At 38.0% G+C, this 19,580-nt stretch overlaps 1 protein-coding gene across 1 annotated transcript in view; it reads right to left on the bottom strand.

Moving 5' to 3' along the window:
* rdh10a (retinol dehydrogenase 10a) overlaps positions 1 to 18,836 on the bottom strand; it is a 20,911-nt gene extending 2,075 nt beyond the window's left edge. The window contains exons 1-5 of the mRNA XM_043689376.1: positions 18,777 to 18,836; positions 16,516 to 16,602; positions 9,020 to 9,118; positions 7,055 to 7,200; positions 705 to 836 (exon numbers count right to left, since the gene is read on the bottom strand). Of these exons, the coding sequence (XP_043545311.1) occupies positions 705 to 836; positions 7,055 to 7,200; positions 9,020 to 9,118; positions 16,516 to 16,602; positions 18,777 to 18,836 (524 nt within the window). The remainder of the gene's footprint in view (positions 1 to 704; positions 837 to 7,054; positions 7,201 to 9,019; positions 9,119 to 16,515; positions 16,603 to 18,776) is intronic.
* Between the last annotated feature and the right edge of the window lie 744 nt (positions 18,837 to 19,580).

Genomic DNA, 19,580 nt, shown 5'->3' on the forward strand with positions numbered 1-19,580 from the left:
GATCAAGAGATGGGCAGTGTCAGTAATGGAGCATGCCAGGAAAATGCACACATTTTTGGCACTGTATCGGAATTACCACGCTTGTGCCCCCCTGCTAAATCTCTCCAATATAAGATAGGAAAAGACTGTTGTGCAGCAGTACCATCCAGGAAATAATTGGCAATAAAGCTGGCATGCAAATAGTTAAGGTTTTAAGTAATGTACCTTCCTGCTGTTACCAACTGCCAGAAATTGATGTCAATTATGGCACTAGCTCTGTCCCAATGTTTCGCAGATTATTGTAGGAAATTTAAGTTTAGTGTTGGTTTATTTAACATCTTGTGCTTGCACTGTGTCAGTATAACTGACAAATTAAAGAATCCTGTGAATGTATAGTACTTCTGAAAGGGATTTTTGCAATATGATCCATTATGGAATATTCTAAAAAACAGTTGGTCATGGCATTACCTCTGTCAACATACAACTGCTCAAGCATTGAGACTTTTCAGTTATATTTGTCCTGCTTTACTTCCAAAAAGGAGGAATGAAAGCTTGAATGAAGCAATGCTCCCTGCCTCCAAACACACGTGCACTACCTCCAGGGCAATCATAAAAGTTGGTACAAACTGGAATGTTTCCATTGAAATAGCTTACAATTAGATTGTAAATTTGTACTTTTTTTCTTTGAAGTCTGTTTGGCAACTTTATCTTCTTATCCTACTTACCTTTTCATAAATGTTACAGTATACATAAGTCGAGGTGTACAAATCATAGGCTGGTCTGTGAGGATGGCTCTCATAGCTTCTTTCACACAGTACTCTGGTTTCAAAGGCGGAAGGAAGGGCTCAAATTCTTTCCTGCAAAAGAAGTTTTAGAATAGTCCTTTTGACATTTGTACATAAATTCTCAATTTATTTTCACTGGTTGTGCTTTACTAATCTCTTTCTGCAATATTAAAGTAACATTCTATGAAGAAAGTTGTTTCATACACTGTATAGTTGATAACAGTAAAGCACCTACTATCTTCCAGGATGGAGATTTCCCCACCAACTAAAACAGCCCAACCTCCTGCCACATTACCACACACCCACCACTAGTGTAGGGTTCAACCTCCATTCTGAATGAAGTAGACTTGGCGTCTACTTCCTTGCCCTGCCTCATAACAAAATCACAGTAGAAGCATAACATTATTACCCGGAGAATGCGACCTAGAGAAGAAACAAACTGAAAGAATTGCAACTGCAACTCAGTGCATTGAGTATCGGAGTTGGGATGTCATATTGTGGCTGTACAGGACATTGGGGAGGCCACTTACAGAATACTGTGTTTAATTCTGGTCTCCCTGCTGTAGGGAAGATGTTGTTAACCTTGAAATGGTTCAGAAAAGATTTACAAGGATGTTGTCAGGTTTTGAAGGTGTGAGCTATAGGGAGAGGCTGAATAGACTGGGGCTATTTTTCATGAAGGATCAAAGACTAAAGGGTAACCTTACAGAGGTTTATAAAAATTGCAAGGAGCATGATTAGTGTGAATAGATAAGGTCTTCTTTCCAGGGTAGGGGTGGCCAAAACTAAAGGACACTGGTTTAAGGTGAATGGGGAAAGATTTAGAAGGGATCCAAGGGGCAACATTTCCACACAGCAGGCGGTGCGTGAAATGGAACGAGCTGCCGAAGGAAGTGGTGGAGGTTGGTACAATATGACATTTAAAATGTATCTAGATGGATACATGAATAGGAGGATTAGTGGGATTTGAGCCTAATGCTGGTAAATGGGACTAGATAAATTTCGTATCTGGTCGGTGTGGATGAGTTGGATTGAAAGGTCTGTTTCCATGCTGTACAACTCTAACTCTGTGAATGCAGCCCTGATGTAAAGGGCTGTCACTCGCACTCGCACTCTCCTCTGGAAACCAAACTGGACAACATGGAGCAGGTTATTGCTGAGCAGATGCTGCTTGATATCACTGTTAATGGACTTCCATCGCTTTACTGATGGTTGAGAGTAGACTGATGGAGAAGTAATTGGCTGGGTAAAAACAATGACTGCAGATGCTGGAAACCAGATTCTGGATCAATGGTGCTGGAAGAGCACAGCAGTTCAGGCAGCGATTTTGCTGAAGTTCCTCGGATGCTGCCTGAACTGCTGTGCTCTTCCAGCGACATTGATCCAGAAAGTAATTGGTTGGGTTAGGTTTGTCCTGCTTTGTGTGTACAGGACATACCTGGGCAATGTTTCACATTGTCAAGTTATGCCAGTGTTGTAACTGTAATGGAACAGCTTTGCGAGGGGAGTGGCACGTTCTGGAGCACAAGTCTTCAGTACTATTGCCGGGATATTGCCTGACTTACGTTTCCAACCTTTTTTGAACAGGGTGTAACATTCACAATTCTCCAAACTGCTGGTATCACTCTTAAATCCAAGATAAATTGGAAAACTATAGACAGCGCTGACATAATTTCTATTTGCTTTTCTCAGTAACCTTGGGTCTTATCCTGTCATGGTACCTTAGCAGTTTTGTTTATAGATAGTCAATCCAATATCAACTTAGCAATGAACACTGCACCAAAAATGAGTTCAATGCAGTTTGGAAAGAAGAAACAAACAGCTAAAGCTCTACATTCAATAGGATGAGACAATCTAGCCACAGTAAACTGGGAAAATCTAAACCAGGAGGAGGCATTCAAAAATGAATGTAGTACAAAACTAGCAAGAGGGAAGAGCTATAGAAACGAGAAAAGAAAATACACATTCAGGACTACATTAAAAAAAATTTCAGAAATCAGCAAAATGTGATATATACGGAAGAGCTCCAATAAGGGTGGAAAATGAAAACAAAAATGATTCAGAAACATTTTTTACAAGCCATCCTGCCCAGCAATCAAGCCCCCACCCCACTTCATCCATCACTCTGTTGTGCTCCTCTCCCTTCACCACTCATCCTGCTAATGCATAATCTGTCATTCCCCATCACACTCATGCCCATCTCCATCAATTGCCACCTGTCCTGTCACAGATCCCTCATACTCCTATCCCAAAGTCTAAAACCATCAACATTCCACCATCGACACCACTGGCCACTCTTTCTCCCCCCCCCCCATAATACATCTGCCCCAATCAAGAGCCACCTTGCCCTGCTCCTGGTCAGCCATCTCACCCATAGGGACAGAAAATAATCACAGAGGCTATTGGAATGGTATCTTTATACCTAGGTAGAAACAGAAGGAGAAGTCAAATTCATGCTTCAGCAATACAAACCCCTTGTTAGATGACACCAAATATGTTTCGCCATACTTGGCACTATACCTGAGGAAGTATACTGGACTTGGAGGGAGTGCAATACAGGTTAACTGGAAAAGTACATGGATTCCAAGGTTAAACAAGAGGTTACACAAGTTTCTAAATTCCAGTGACTGCAGAGAGTGATTTGATCGAAGATCAAGGTTTAACAAGAGAAGAATGAGGATACAGAAAACTAGTAGTTGAGGAATCTAGGACTGACATATGTAAAATTACAGGGAGAAAGTGAGGTCTGAAGATGCTGGAGATCAGAATCGAGAGTGTGGTGCTGGAAAAGCACAGCAGGTCAGACAGCATCCGAGAAGCAGAAGAATCGACGTTTCAGACAAAAGCCCTTCATCAGGAATGTAAAATCAGCCAAACCCTATTTGGAGTGAAATCAGGAATAATTTCTATGAAGAATGGGAAAGGTTGAAACAATAATCTATCATCATTTGTCAATTAGTTTTGTGTCTGGAATAGATTTATTTATTAGCCATTGAGATTATCTAAGGAATATGGGACAAAGGTTGAATTTGGAGTTTAGGTTACAATTTAGAAGTTTAAAAGGAACACTCTCAATGGAAAAGATTTTTAAAAGAAAAACTGTCATCAGTTAGTTTTCTACCATACCACTAAAAATGAACTAATTTAGCAATTAGTCTACAATAACATTGTAATTTCAGGAGTTTTGCTTGAACAATGTCAACTGCTCAGTGTAATCTGCATCAGACATCTAGCTGCAAAAGTGAAAAACAAACAATTGGCTGTGTCTCAAATAATTCAAACTGTGATTAAAAAGTAGAGTGAATTATACAAATCAGCCTGGGAGATTAAAAGTGAATTTACATTCAAAGCAACAATTAAAGGTTTGTCTGTAGGGAAAAGGATGTCAGTGGATGTCAGTGGATAGTGGGCGGCATGGTGGCACAGTGGTTAGCACTGCTGCCTCACAGCGCCTGAGACCTGGGTTCAATTCCCACCTCAGGTGACTGACTGTGTGGAGTTTGCATGTTCTCCCCGTGTCTGCGTGGGTTTCCTCCGGGTGCTCCGGTTTCCTCCCACAATCCAAAGATGTGCAGGTGAATTGGCCATGCTAAATTGCCCGTAGTGTTAGGTAATGGGTAAAATGTAGGGGTATGGGTGGGTTGCCCTTCAGCGGGTCGGTGTGGACTTGTTGGGCCGAAGGGCCTGTTTCCACACTGTAATGTAATCTAATCTAATATAATCTTAAAAAAAAACAGCAGTACCAAAAGTTGTTTCTTAATTTACAAAAATCAAAATACAGCCAAGTTTGGAAGAAGGATTTTTCCTTTGTACTAAAGAATACTTTGAATGGTCCTCTCCCTACATCACTTTCTTCCTGTCATGGTGAGAACTGTGGATAGTTAAATTAGTACAACTTTCTCCAATTTAAAATGAGTGGACAATGGATAAGTCAGGTATTTGAAAGCTTGTGAAAGCAAAAGGCAAAACACAAAGAAAAACCCTCAGTAATGTGAACTTGATTATTTAAAGCAAATACAAGAGAAAAAAAAAAATCAGACAAACGATCTAGTTTTGTTTAAAGTGAAATTGGTCCAATTCATTTTAAAGGTTCTGTTAGAAAAATGAACCATAACTTGTAAATTAGACAAAAATGTTTCCAAAATTCCAGTACAGCATTATATAGTTATTACATTTTTAATAATACCACATCAATGCTCAGGTTGCGCCACAAATGCATTTAAGTTTATAAATGTATAGCTACCAGCACTATCAGCTTTAATAATTGCTGATAAGTTTATTTATTCCTGTGATTTGTCGTTAAGTCATTAAGCACTGTCTGAAGCTCATGCAAATTTCATTTGAAAAAAGTGGTTTTCTTTGTGGTTAAGTAACAAATAAATTATTTCACATCCTGAAATGCTGTAGGTGCAGCAAACCTGGTTTTAAAAATACAACAACACAAATGCCCTACAGCTGTAATAAAAGCACATAATTACCAAAATATACATCATGGAAGATTGAATAGTTTTCAGCTACTACTTTATTCTTGAATGCTGGAGGGTTAGATTCATTAAATTTCAGTGTTCAACATGGCTGGAGCACACTCACCTCCAAATTACAAGTTTGAGAGTTCTGCACCTACTCTGTGATCCAAACATATGAGAAGGGTGCTACAAGATATATTTTGTTGAGTGGGACGGTAAGATGGGAGGGACTGCTGAGCTGAATCTTGTTTCAAATGAAGCATTGAACAAGGCCCTACTTGCTTATTTTAAGATGCTTAGTCACCAAAGAAAAATCAAGAAATTGTTCCAAATTCTAGGGCAATATTCCTCCCTCAACTATCATTTAATAGTTTCACTGGCTCATTCGCCATAATGCTGGGAGCTCATTGTACAAAAGCAATTATTTTTCCACTATGTAATAATGACAACATTTCAAGTATCTGTTCTATGTTAAATGCTTCAAAATCTCAAGAACTCCATGAAATGGGTCAAACCCAAAGACTTTTACTTTCCAATTCATTCACAGAATGTGGGCGTCACTGGATAGGCCAGCAATTATTGCCCAGAGGGAAGTTTAGAGTCAACCACATTGCTACAGATAGTGAACCAGATGAGTTTTTTGTGACAATTAGCAACAGTTAATATCATTAGCCTCCTAATTCCAGATTTCTGTTGAATTTAAATTCGACTATATCCAATGGCAGAATTCTAACCCGATGTCCAGAACACTATCTGGGACGCTGGATTAATAAGTCTTGCGATAATACCACTAAGCCATCGCCTCCCCGCTGATGGTTACCAAGCCTCATAAAGCAAAGCCTGTGCATGTTAAGTTCTTACTCCTCATCTTCATAATCCAGTGCAACTTTGCAGATTCAGTGACAATAATTATCTTTACAATATCAATAATATATTATTGAGTTAATTGTGCATCCCAGTCCATGCAATGTTTCCCAAACTTTTTCTCATTTGGCACTATTTTGCTTCAAAATTGCTATGACCCCACAGCTAAGAGTGTGCTGGGGGAGGAGTGGGTGGCGATGGTAAACAAAAGCAATGAAACCTGGGATAGTTGGAATTATTTAGTCAACCAGATTTTTAAGTAATAAACACCTACTTTTTTAGAACTGTTAGGTCATACTCACTACTGAAAAACATAGGAATTTGGAGAGACATTGCAGCTGTCAGCACTCATTCTGAAATCTCCAGCACCCATGACCCAAGGTTTCGGGTCACAACCCCCAATATACTGTGGAAAGCCTTCCCACAGATGATCATTTATAACAGAACATGTTAAGTTAGCCATTCACAAAAATGCATAATCTGACGTATAATTGAGAAGTGGTCAAATCTCCTTGCAGAAAGTAGCCATGAAAATCTAAAAACAAGAATGCAATGCTGAAATCTTAAGAACCGAAAACACAATTTTTTTAAAAAACAGTTTAAGTGACTGAAAACATATCACTATAAAAGAATAATTGCTATGTACTTTAAAACTCTATAAACTTAAGTCAATTTGTTTTTACAAATTATCTTTATTGTTCGGCAAATAGATTAACAAAGAATTTCAGATGGGGACAAAAGGAATGTTCTCTGCACCATGTTTTAACGCATGTATTGAAGGTGGGGACATATTGAGCTATTTTACAAAGTGATAGGGAAAGTGCAGGTCAAACCTCCATTAAAGTTAGCGTCAAATCATTCTTCTTGAATGTCAAAATTTTTATGAGAAAAAATATTTATAACTGAATTAAATATACAATTTAAAACTTTATGTATTAAACAACTAATTATTCATCTCACCTTATTCTGCAGCCACGAAACATGCCTGTATCCACTAAGTATGGGCACACAAGTGTCATCTTGATTCCATCTTTATCAGATGCCTTCAGTTCATGGCTCAAGGATTCATGAAATCCTATTGCTCCAAATTTGCTTGCACAGTAATCCTAAATGGCATAATTGATAAAATAGCATACTTAAAAAAAAAACGATGCCAGTTTGATTCATAGACAGATTTACCAGCAACATAAGTGAACAGTCATGGTCTTATACCCAAGACAGTTGTGCTTCTTTGGGAAAAGGAGTGGCAAAGATCCTTAGTCTTATATTTTTAATTTTAGTGATGATCTGCCACCTATCTGAATAGGCACTTGAGGGAGGTGGTGGAAGCAATGGGAGAAAAACCAAGGAGAAATACATTAGTTGAGAAGCAGTTGCAAGGTCTATTAAGAGAGTTTGAACTCAACACATTTGGAAATGTTGGAGAAAGTCAATTTCATGCTGGTAGTATTTTGTACTCAAGTGTTTTTCTTTACATTCAGCAGTAGTGAATGCAATTTTACAAAGTCTATTTAAAGGTTCAGTAAAATTTAATTGGATACTCTAGATGATAGATTCTGCCCATCATCTGGAAGAATGGCTAGAATAGATGGAAGAAGTAATTACATATGAATTATGGGAACATGGGTGTTATATTAGCTGATAGGTCAGATTGATGTGTTTGTAATACATCAGTTCATGTTAATATTCTATTTGGTTGCTTGTGCATAATAAACAGCAGGTGCTTCTTAGAGAAAGTGTAGCCAGACATTATTGCTGTCTTGGGGGATTTGTATAGTCTTGGTATATCTTCACAGCCTCTCTGATGTGTCCTATATGTCAATGTGTGGTGGTTACATTTAGAGTTAAAAGATTGGATGTAGCAATTATCAAGTTAAAGCATGTCTGATAATAACCATTTTACTCCATTTGCTGTGTTTAAACAAGGTTGATGCTCAGAGTTTGGAATGTAAGCTGCAGTCGTTTATCCCAAATGAGGGAGTGAGAGAGCAAGAGAGAGAGAGAGCGTGTGAGAAAGAGCGAGAGAGAGAGAGAGAGAGAGCATGCGAGAGAAAGAGAGAGCGAGAGAGAGAGTGCGCAGGCGAGAAAAACAGGGCGAAAGGACGAAAAAAGGGAAAGAAAGAGAGAATATGAAGACAGAGCATATGTCAAAGAGCTTGCCGTCCACAGATTCTAAGACACTGTCAATGTTTCTTCTGCTTGGCTGAGCAAATTTGTTTTAATTGGAGCATGATGGCACCAACTTTGTAAATGGGCTTACAGCAGTGTACATATAAACAAGAGAACAGCTGACCAGTTGTAAAAAGGGGCCCAATGCAAAGAAGGGGGAATCAAAAGTAAACTCATTACAGGAGATGGGTGGACCATTAAGTATGATTAGTTTTTAATTTTTAAATTAAGCAAATATTGCTTGCCATACTAGTTTCAGAAATTCAGTAGGTAACACAGGATGGAGAAGGAAAGAAACAGACAGGAGTTGGGGCGTACAGTTTATGCTTGAACACTACGTAGCCAAGGAATATTCAACCCTTTAAGGGTGGATAATACAAGTTTCAAAATCAATAACTGAAAAGCGTATGATTACACAAAGCATTCAAATGCATAAGGAAAGCATATTGAAAAAAAAAGGATGAGCTCATATGAAATTCTTCCATCTTTTTCCTCTTCACTGCTGCCATCATCCCTTCATATGGCCCCCTCAACCAATTCAGAAGCTGAAGTGTGTATACTATAGTTTCTGTTAGTTATGTAGAGCAATTTAAGACCAGCTGTTCACAGTTAGGGCAATTTATACGTACAATATACTTTAACTTGAAAATTTACATGTTTGAAAAGACACCAAGACATAACGCATTCAATGCATTACATGTTTCTTAAATGGAGAAAAATAAATATTCCTCCAAGGTGATAATTTAAACTACTAACCTCTACACCAGCGGTGCTGAACAACCCTAGGGAACTTGCCACAGTCACGATATGCCCATGGTTCATTTCCAGCATCTTGGGAAGAAATGCCTTGGCAGTCTAATAAAAAGGAAAAGTCAAAAGTTATCTTCTTTTAAGATCTACACCACAAACAAATTTGTAATTCAGACAGTATACCCAAACAAAAAAAAAATCAAAATTAGACAGTCCTTTTAAAACTTGGAACATGTGGCAGTGAATACAGGCAGCCGAGTGGTTGGTGCTGCTGCCTCAGTGCCAGGGACCCAAGTTCGATTCTAATCTTGGGTGACTGTTTGGAGTTTGCACGTTCTCCTTGGGTTTTCACCAGGTGCTCCCATTCCCTCCCACAGTTCAAAGATGTGCAGGTTAGGTGGATTTGCCATGCTAAGTTTCGCCATAGTGTCCAGGCAAGTGTAGGCTAGGTGGGTTAGCCATGGTAAATAAGAAATTGCAGGGATGGTGGTGGATGCCTCTTGGATGGTTGGTGCAGGCTGAAGAGGCCTTTCGGCCCATATCTGCACTATAGTTTTCATAAAATTATAGAATCCTAAGGTGTTGCCAGGGTTGGAGGATTTGAGCTATAGGGAGAGGCTAAATAGGCTAGGGCTGTTTCCCTGGAATGTTGGAGGTTGAGGGGTGACCTTATAGAGGTTTATAATATCATAAGGGATATGGATAGAGTAAATAGACAAGGTTTTTTTTCCCTGGGGTGGGGGAGCCCAGAACTAGAGGGTATAGGTTTAGAGCGAGAGGGGAAAGCTATAAAAGAGACTTAAGGGGCAACTTTTTCATGCAGAGGGTGGTGCATGTGTGAAATGGGCTGCCAGAGGAAGTGGTGGAGGCTAGTACAATTGCAATATTTAAAAGGCATCTGGATGGGTATATGAGTAGGAAGGGTTTGGAGGCTTATGGGGTGGATGCTTGCAGATGGGACTAGGTTGTGTTGGGATATCTGCTCAGCTTGGACAAGTTAGATCGAAAGGCTTGTTTCCGTGCTGTACATCTCTATGACTAACAGCAATTTAAATAACAATTATTATTTGACAATAAACAAAAATAATTGCTACAATTTTGTAGAACTATTCAAAACATGTTTAAACATTCCTAGAATTGGATGTCCAACATGTAGTAAATAGTTCTGCACTTAAACAATGAAAAGTTACCAGCTGGAAAACGTGTACAATATTGATTCTGTTGCTCTGAATTACAGATTTAAAAAAAAACTTTTACTGAACAAAAATCGAGCAATAACTCCCTCTGTTCATACTAATCGAATTTTACTGAGTATTCATTTCACCTAAAAAATACAGAATCACTGAAATACCAACCACAGGAAACTAAATGTCAAATAATACAGTATTTCTCTCTCCCCTCCCCCCCACCAAAGCCAGGTTCTAAGGTCATATTAATTATGTAAATGAAAGCTGCATTAAGGAAAAACATCTATTTTATAACATAGACTCTTGGGTGCTGTCGTGATCCTTCTGATGCAAAGCGGCACCTATCAGAAAAGTGAGACAGTTCCAAACAATTCACTACATAAATGAATAAATCATTTATTGCAATTGATGTAGTTCATTAAGGAAAACAGTGGTTGTTGTTAAGGGGAGTTACCGAGCCCAGTTAAAGGGAGTTCATATTAAACAGACTGCTATTAAACAAAATGATTCAGCTGTTGTTTGCTGCACTCCATTGCCTTTCAACATTTCCAAGTGAGATTTTATTTTCAATACTATCTTCATTCAGAAGGAGAAAACTAAAAAAAACTTTATTAGGGGAAAGGAGGAGGCTTCCCCTTCCTGTAAGAGGGAGAGGAACTATTAGTTAAAGGTGCACCCCAGATTGAGCCTATTTCACTTAATTCATATTGTTGCTAGAAATAAACTAAAACTACACAGCAACATTTCTGGAATTGGATTGAGTCACAGAGATGTACAGCATGGAAACAAACCCTTTGGCCCAATCCATCCATACCGACTAGATATCCCAACCCAATCTAGTCCCACCTGCCAGCACCCGGCCCATGTCCCTCCAAAAAGTCATAATTGATGGGAGATGGGGACGATCAGTATGTGGTTAATGCATGCTGAAGGAGAAAGGGCATCAAATTTTTGGGACATTCATACTGTTCTGGGACACTTCTGTTCAACAGGGATGGGTTGCACATCAACCAGGTCTCGCAGGTAGGTCCTCTTAAGTGGTTGGGGAGAGTTTAAACTAAATTGGGAGGGGATATGCATCGAAATACAGAAGTAAAAAAAATAAAGAGGTATATGGTGCATAGAAGGAGCTACTATCGAATAATACTAGAAAAAGTGCAGACTAAAGGTTACAAGGAATACAAAGAGTATTTCAATACGCAAGTAAATATGATTAGTAAATTACAAGCACAAATAATTATTTGGAATATGATGCAAAGGCAATCATAGAGATGTGGCTTAAAATTAAAGTTTGGGCATTATATACATTCAGAACAGAGCAAAGCACTCAGTTGCCTGAGACTAGTATAAAATGCTGAACCATAATAAAAGAGCCGATCATGTTGGAATAATCTAACTGAATTTTTTGAAGTATCAGAGAATATTTAAGGAAATGACTTGTATTTAGATTTTAAGAAAATGATGCAGTATCATTTAGAAGGTTAGTCATGTAAAACAGAAGAAAATATTAGACAGAATTGAGGTTCATGGAATAAAACAGGGTCAACGTGGATAAAAATTGTCTTAAAGACAAAAATCAACTCTTTAAATGGCCATTTTATAGATAACTGGAGAATGGTAGATGCTGATGTTCTAAATGCTCTATCATAAATTACTTGGATATTGAAATACAGGACAACATTTCAAAGTTCAATTCCAATTCTAATAGTATGTGATGGCAAACAGTGATGATATCACCAGCTGACTGCAATAGGAGAAAATGGGCGAAAAAAACTAATACAGAAATGCATTTTAGCAGAATGGAAAAAAGGAGAGGCAATATATACATAATGGGGGAAAGTGAGGACTGCAAATGCTGGAGATCAGAGTCAAGAGTGTGGCACTGGAAAAGCACAGCCAGTCAGGCAGCATCCAAGGAGCAGGAGAATCGTGTTTCAGGCATAAGCTCTTCATCAGGAATGATACATAATGGCTGTTCTAAAGAGTGCACAAGGACAAAACGAAACTGGGGGTTCTCAGTCATGGGTCTTTGAAGATAGAAGTATTGAAAGTAATTAGCAAAGCTTAAGGGACCTTGAAATTCATAAAGTAAAGTAGGGAAGCTAATGTTGAACTTTTATAAAAGCTTTGGGCAAGTCACTAGAATGGTGTGTTTATGGTAACCACAGAAGGGTTCTTGGGGACTTGGAGATTTACCTCAATGGTTCTAGGGGTGAGGGAGTATGTTGTCCTAGCACCGCTGGCTGGGCTCACAATTATTGCCTGTACCTAGTTGCCCTGTTAAACTGTTGCAAGTGGACTCAATGCATTTAGGATTTTGATAGCAACACTGAAGGAATGGCAATATTTTTCCAAGGCAGGATGGTGCATGCCTTAGAGAGGAACTTGCAGGTGTTGTTCCAATGCATTTTCCATTCCTTGCCCTTCTAAATGGTAGTGGATTTGGGTTTGGAAGATGCTGTCTAAGGAGTTTTGGTAAATTTCTGCAATGCAGCTTTTAATTCTTTTGGTGCAGATACTTACCATTGGTGGCCGAAGGAATGGGTGTTTGTGAAATGGTGCTAATCAAACACACTCTTGGAGTCAATCTTAGAGTGTTTTATGAGCTGCACTCATCCAGTCAAGTGGAGAGTATTCCCTCACACTCCTGACTTGTGCCTTGTAGACTGGTGGACAGGCTGTGGGGAGTCAGGTAAAGAGTTACCTACTGCAAGACTGCTAATCCCTGAGCTGCTCTTGTAGCCAGTGGTTTTTTTGGTCAGTCCAGTGGAGTTTCTGGACAATAACAACTCTCAGGATGTTGACTGTGGGAGATTCAGTGATAGTAATGCCTGAGTGTCAAAGACTGATGGTTAGATTCTTTGTTGGAGACGGTCATTCCTTGCATGAATGTTACTTGGTGCTTATCAGTCTAAAGCTGGATATTGTCCAAGTCAAAGATATATGCAGTATAGAAAGAGGCCCTTTAGTCTATGCTAACCAACAAACACTAAACTATACTAATCTCATTTACCTGCACTTGGCCCATTGTCTCCTATGCATGGAATTTTAAATCCAGACGCTTCTCAAATGTTGAGACAGTACCCTCTCAGAGAATGTTTCATATTTTTACTACACTCAGAGAGAAAGAAATTCTCAGGTTTCCTACAAACCACTTACCCTTCACCTTAAAACTCAGCCCTGTGGTCTCAACCTATTTCCAAGCCCATTTTCAATTCAGTTTGCCAAGTTGCCTTTGATCCAGTGAGCTCTTACTTTTAGCTCCAGCCTTCCATGTGGAACCTTATCAAAGGCCTTACTGAAGTACATGTAAAAAACTACTCCACTACGCTCAATATGTTTAGCCACCTTTTTCAAAATATTCAATTCAATTAAATAGTTAGACAAAATCTCCCTCTTACAAATTCATGCTGACTATCCTTGCCTTTCTAAGTATTGATTAATCCTGTCCCTCAGAATCTTTACCCAGCAGTTACCTGGTATTGAGCAAAGGACCCACATTAGCTATCCTCCAGGCATCTAGCACTTCTCCTGTGGCCAGTGATGTATTAAATATATTCACCAGGACCATAGCAATTTCCTCCCTTGCCTCCCATAGCAGTCTGGGTATATCTTATCAGGCCCTGGGGAGTTATGCACCTTTATGTCCTCTAAAGCATTTAATTTTTCCTCCTAATTAAGGAGATCTTGCTAGATATTGACAGCTTCAGTATCTGAAGAGCTGTGAATGGTGAATATTCTCCAATCAATAGCAAACACCCCCACTTTTGACCTTATGCACCTGAAGATGGTCAGGCCAAAAATACTCCTTAAAGAATTCTCAAAGATAGATGTTCTGGAAGTCAAGATAACTGACCTCCAACAAGCACAATCTTCCTCTGTGCTTGGTATGACTCTAATCACTGGAGAGTTTTCCCCAGTCTCCGATTGACTCCAGTTTTTCTAGGGTTCTTTGATGCCACATGATCAAATGTAGCCTTGATTTAGCTACACGTTAGAAAAACTAGATTTGATCTCCTTAGGAAGTTGAAGGGTGATCAAATACAGGTGCAATGACAGTTTTAGGTGAACAAAGTTAAAAAGCACACAACAGCAGTCGGTTTATTTAGAAGTATTAGCTTTCAAAGTGCTGCTCCTTCATCAGGTAGCTGTGGAGCAGGATCATAAGACAGAGTTTATAGCAAAAGATCACAAAAGATTTGAACAAACCTAGATTGCTGCCGTCTTTCATCTTTTAGAATGGGTTGTAGGTTTTGGTTCATTAATATGTAAAAAGGATTACCTGGTTCTCTTAGTTGACAATACAAGGACAGGACTAATTTTTTGGCAAGACATGCAGGATGGATGTGAGGGAGAATTTTTTTTTAATAAGATATATACTATAAGTGAATGGTAGGGCCTGGGACACTGCCTACAAAAAAGGAGTAGAAATGGAGACTATTGGTGATGAAAGAAATTGGATCGTCATTTAAAGGAAATAAATGTGCGAAGCTATGGTGTTGGATAGGGGAACTGAAGGGAGTGCTGGGACAAAAACTGAACCACTAAATGACCGCTTTCTATGCCATAATGACTATGGAATTGTCCAGATCCTAGTTGTAAAGAAGATAAAGCACGATTTAAGCAAATGAAAATTAAAGCAAGCAGGCATGTTGTGTAGTTTCTATAAGCTGGACAAATGGATATTTAGTTCTGAATTCACTTAGAGTATTTTGCATTGGTGTCATGAGGCACCAGCATAACTTTTGTCTATTGACAAGTGATTAACTTAAACTATATCTTTGTGATGAATGCATATGTCACAAACCTATTACTGAAGACAAGCATTTCCAATTAGCTAAGCTAATCATAGCTTAATGTTATTCAAAATAATATGTAGATTAATGCCAAGCACACATTGGAAAAAAAAACTATTTCCTTTTCTAACATTGGTTGGAAACATTGAAAAACCAAGTAAATAAAAGGCTACATGCATGCAAAATGCATCTGCTTTTGAGCTCAAACTTACCCTTGGCATCCAATTACACAGCGAAGGATGTCTAATAGTAGTCTCAATTACATCAGTCAGGAGGGCACTGAGTATACCCAACTTTCTTTACATAGCAACATACAAGTCAGGCTTTTAAACCTTGAAAGATCTCTCCAAAAAGGGGTCAACTTACATGCCCAGTTTAAAAATGAAATGCTAGAAGTGGTGTTGCCATTTTCAAATGTCATCTACTTCTGACATAAAAGTTTTGCAACATATCCCATATCACACAATTGATTTCTTTCACCCAGTCAGAAGATGTTCCAGTCAGTAAAATCCACATTTGAGAGGAGAAAAACAGAGGATAATTGCTATTGCAAATATAGCTTGCGAAAGCAGAATATTGAGTTATTCAAAATTCATAATCAAAAACTGACTACAAGGGACAGAAAACTGGGGGTAATCTTGGGAGCTGCAGTTACATAAATAGTTATAATTTTAAAAGTTAGGCAAGCAGAATTGAAGAGGTTAGATTGAAAGAAATTAGTGTTATTTTTTAGCTTAGGTGATATCATTAGTTTGAGGGACTCTTGAAATCAAGATCAAGTGGAAATATATTTTCAATATTAACTGATTGTAAAGCACTGCATTGAATTGGACTTTTAAAATTAAATGCTGCAAATAAAACACTATTGGTATTGATAATTAATCCAGAAGCTTGGCAACAGTACAACATTGTGAAAATACTCAAGAATTGAATTAAGAGTTGAGCCAAGAAAAATGATTAACATTCAGGTTTCCTGTATAAATTATAAGAGATGGGTGGGTGCAGGTACAGGAAGCAAATATTATATAAATCAGAAATATCATGATATAAAAACCCTAGACATTTACTCATGAGTACTCAAACTTATTCAAATTCTGTCATGCTTAATCTTTTTATTACATCTACAGGCACTAAACTGCATCTATTTAAGGCACTGTTTCTGGTACACACTTGTTTGCCAAGTAGCTACATAAAAAAAGGTCATATTAAATAGCTGTTGCCTTAGTCAAGCATATATACATCAATTCTGACACTTCAAAATATTATAAGCAAACAATCTGAGTTCATGTCTTAATTTGTACTTTGAGAAATTGTGGTGTCACTGTTCAGATTACTTGTGAAAGTCTATTAAAATAAGAAGTTCTAAATGCAGGAACAGTCTCACCCCTATAGTTTTCAAGCAAGCAGAGGCAAATGAAAAAAAAAAATATCATAAATCTCAGTTGGGTATGGCAGAGACTTAGAAAAGAATGATGGAAATTCAAAGCCATAGCCACTCTCCTTCACAATTTTTACATACCTGTATTTCCTGGTAGAAGACACTGGATGGCAAGTCATGAATGAGTGAAAATTCCTCAAGTTTAAACACAGGAAGGATGGATTTTGGCTTCCAACATTAATTCCACTCCTTTGTTCCTGCTTCCAATCACCTGCCCTGTCAATAGTTTAGTCTGAAGTCAGGTTATACAAAACTCAAATCGTTCAGCCAAAAACCACACATGGCTGCAACATTACCAGTCTGCCTGCCTCTACTCCTACTGCTGCTTAAAATTTTATTCTCGTCACCTTTTAAAGACTGTCCTCTTGTAGGCTCCCATTGTCTACTACTATAAACTTGAAGTCGGTTGTTCTGATACATTAAATTTTAAAGGGTTCAATTGTAAATGCCTCAATTGCCTTGCCTCATTACATTTTATTTGAAAACTTAAAACAGCCTTGCACCTACCACCACATTAAGAGATTCTTGCCCTCTGTATTTACATCCTTCCCATGAAGACTGTGCACTTACTTCATCCAAACATTAGAGAGAAGAAAAGCTTATTTTGTTATTACCGTATACTTCCAAAAATCTCAACTTGTTAATTGCAACTCAAAAGATATTTGCACTGACTAGGTTTGAAACAAGATTCAGCAACTGAACTGAACATTAAGTTTTAAAGACATACCCACAATGGGCCCCAGCTTGGAGTAAATTGTAAAAACATCAACTGGAAAAAAGGAACATTTATAATGCTTTGATTTTGCTGTTAGAATAACCTACCAAAAATTGTAGGGAGACCAAATTTTGACTAGAAATCATTTATCACAATAATGAAGTTTATTGATGAAATACTATGGCTTTTACTTAGTAAACTCAGTCAAAAAGCAAGTTACAATATCTATAATCTACAATATATAGCATCTATAACTTGTATTAAAAAACATCCAAAGGTTCTTCAAAACAAAAGTCGTGCTTCTTTTGGTAACAAAGAAATCAAAGATTTTCCTTGAAGCATTTTCATCAGGTATAAAATGAAAAGGTGACTACTGATGATCAACTCTTTTCTTTCACAAACCTGACAACAAAATAGATCATGGACATCCACTACCAAAACAGCTAAGACTCCAATTCAAATATTCCATTTGGCATTATTCAGTGTTACAACTCAAGTATGACTGGAGATGCTGAAATCATCAAAATGGGTAAATGAGCATAGAATGGTTTCTGGCCATCTTTCCTACTTGGATAATGGCACAGTCAAGTTTCAAATAAAAGACACTAACTGGCTATTCACAAAGAATATAGAGTTAGCTATTATACCTAAGGGCTGTGGAAATATAGCAACCTAACTCGAGAAACTAAAAACAGAAGTATTGGAACCATAGCAATTGCTCTAAGTGCATGTTACAGTCAGGAAAGAATTCAGAGCAGGCTGATTAAGGTGTATGGGGAAAAAAGCTAGTCATAGTACAGGTATATTAAGACAAGAAAAGATATTATGTAATAATAGAGATCCTGGTCCAAGTGTCAAATGTATTGTCAACATCTGAAATGAATCTTTATTTCAGTGAACCTAAAGGATTCATTATGAAAACTTCTGTTTTATGCGACGAGGCAATGAGACTGGGAGAAATACTGATGTGTCACTCCAATAAGGGCATAATTCCCTTTCTACATTTGTGACTAAATAGTAACAGTATATCATGCTGACAAAATGAATTAGGCTAGTTCACAAAAAATGTCTTATCCACTTTTACCAAAAGCACGATCAATTATTGAGATGGCTAAACTCAAACCATTTAGATCCCAGCAAAGTGGACTGTATTTCTAAAGTTTTCTTAAAAAAACACGTTGCCCGATTTTTCTTTTACTTACACATTTGTAAGCTTATAACAAACTATAAAATCATAAATAAAGTATACTACACCTTTTTCTCATGTTACAAGTCCAGGTTTGGCTAGCATTCATTTTTAAATGTAATGTGCTCTCAAGATTGCAAGAGAAGGAATAAGGAGGAAGCAACAAATCTTATACAACTTCAAGAGATTTATCACACAGCACTATAACATATTTTCATATTATTCTTTGCAGAATATTTTCTAGGAAACTAGTGTTCACAGCACAAACTTGTTCTTCTGTATAATAGTAGAATATTAGAATAATAATTAGTAGAATCAAAGAGGAGCCATAAACCTTCTGAGCCTGCTTCACCATTTAATAAGATCACGGGGGTCATATTAATAAGATTAGGGACTTTTCTCCAATAACCCTCAACTCCCAACAGTTCTAAATCTCATTACCTGAATATATTCAAAGCCAGCCTCCTTGGCTCTAAGATAAAGGTTCCAAATAATTACCATCCTCAGAGTACTGAAGAGGAAGAATTTCTCTTAAGTGGGTGACTCCTTATGCTGAAACCATGGCCGCTGTTCTAGATTCCCACATAGCAAAGCATGCTTAGTATTCCACTTACTATCTTAGAAAAAGATCATTCCTCCACTCTCAAGAGCAGAGACTTTATTCAACTTTTCTGTATAATGTAATCTTTTTCTGAGTACAGAATGTTCAGAGAAAGGAAGATCAGAAAGGATAGTAAACACCAACAAGAGATGGGGTTAAGAGACGAGATGCAGTTTGGGGATTTGGTGGAAAAAAGATTCCAGAGGGATGTGGGTATCTGAGTTGTTACAGCTTGCATTCATTATTGCCCGAGAGGGAGAAAAACAAGTTTGTTGCTACAACGTCAAATAAGCTGAAGAATGAAGTGGAACTGGGGAGGGGGAGTTAGGACAGCTCTGAGATGGCATGAGATGATGCCAATGGAGAGAGAGCCATTCAGAGTGCGCATATGACGGTGCATGGCACTGATTGTGGATTTCAGGATATGGAGAGAACAACCGTCTAACGAGTGTTGTACATCACGGGTGTGATCCTGAGTGGATTCAAACATGAAGGATGAAATTCAGTTGGAATCCATTTGGGAAGAGTTAGAGTTGGAGGCAGTCACTAATGAGTGAGATGTGGCTGTGCAGGAGTTTTGGCAAATACCTTATCAACCACAGGAAGTGAGAACAAAAGTAATGATGTTTAACAAGAAGAAAGAT

Source organism: Chiloscyllium plagiosum, chromosome 4, assembly GCF_004010195.1.
Source record: "Chiloscyllium plagiosum isolate BGI_BamShark_2017 chromosome 4, ASM401019v2, whole genome shotgun sequence".
In the NCBI taxonomy this organism is placed as follows: domain Eukaryota; kingdom Metazoa; phylum Chordata; class Chondrichthyes; order Orectolobiformes; family Hemiscylliidae; genus Chiloscyllium; species Chiloscyllium plagiosum.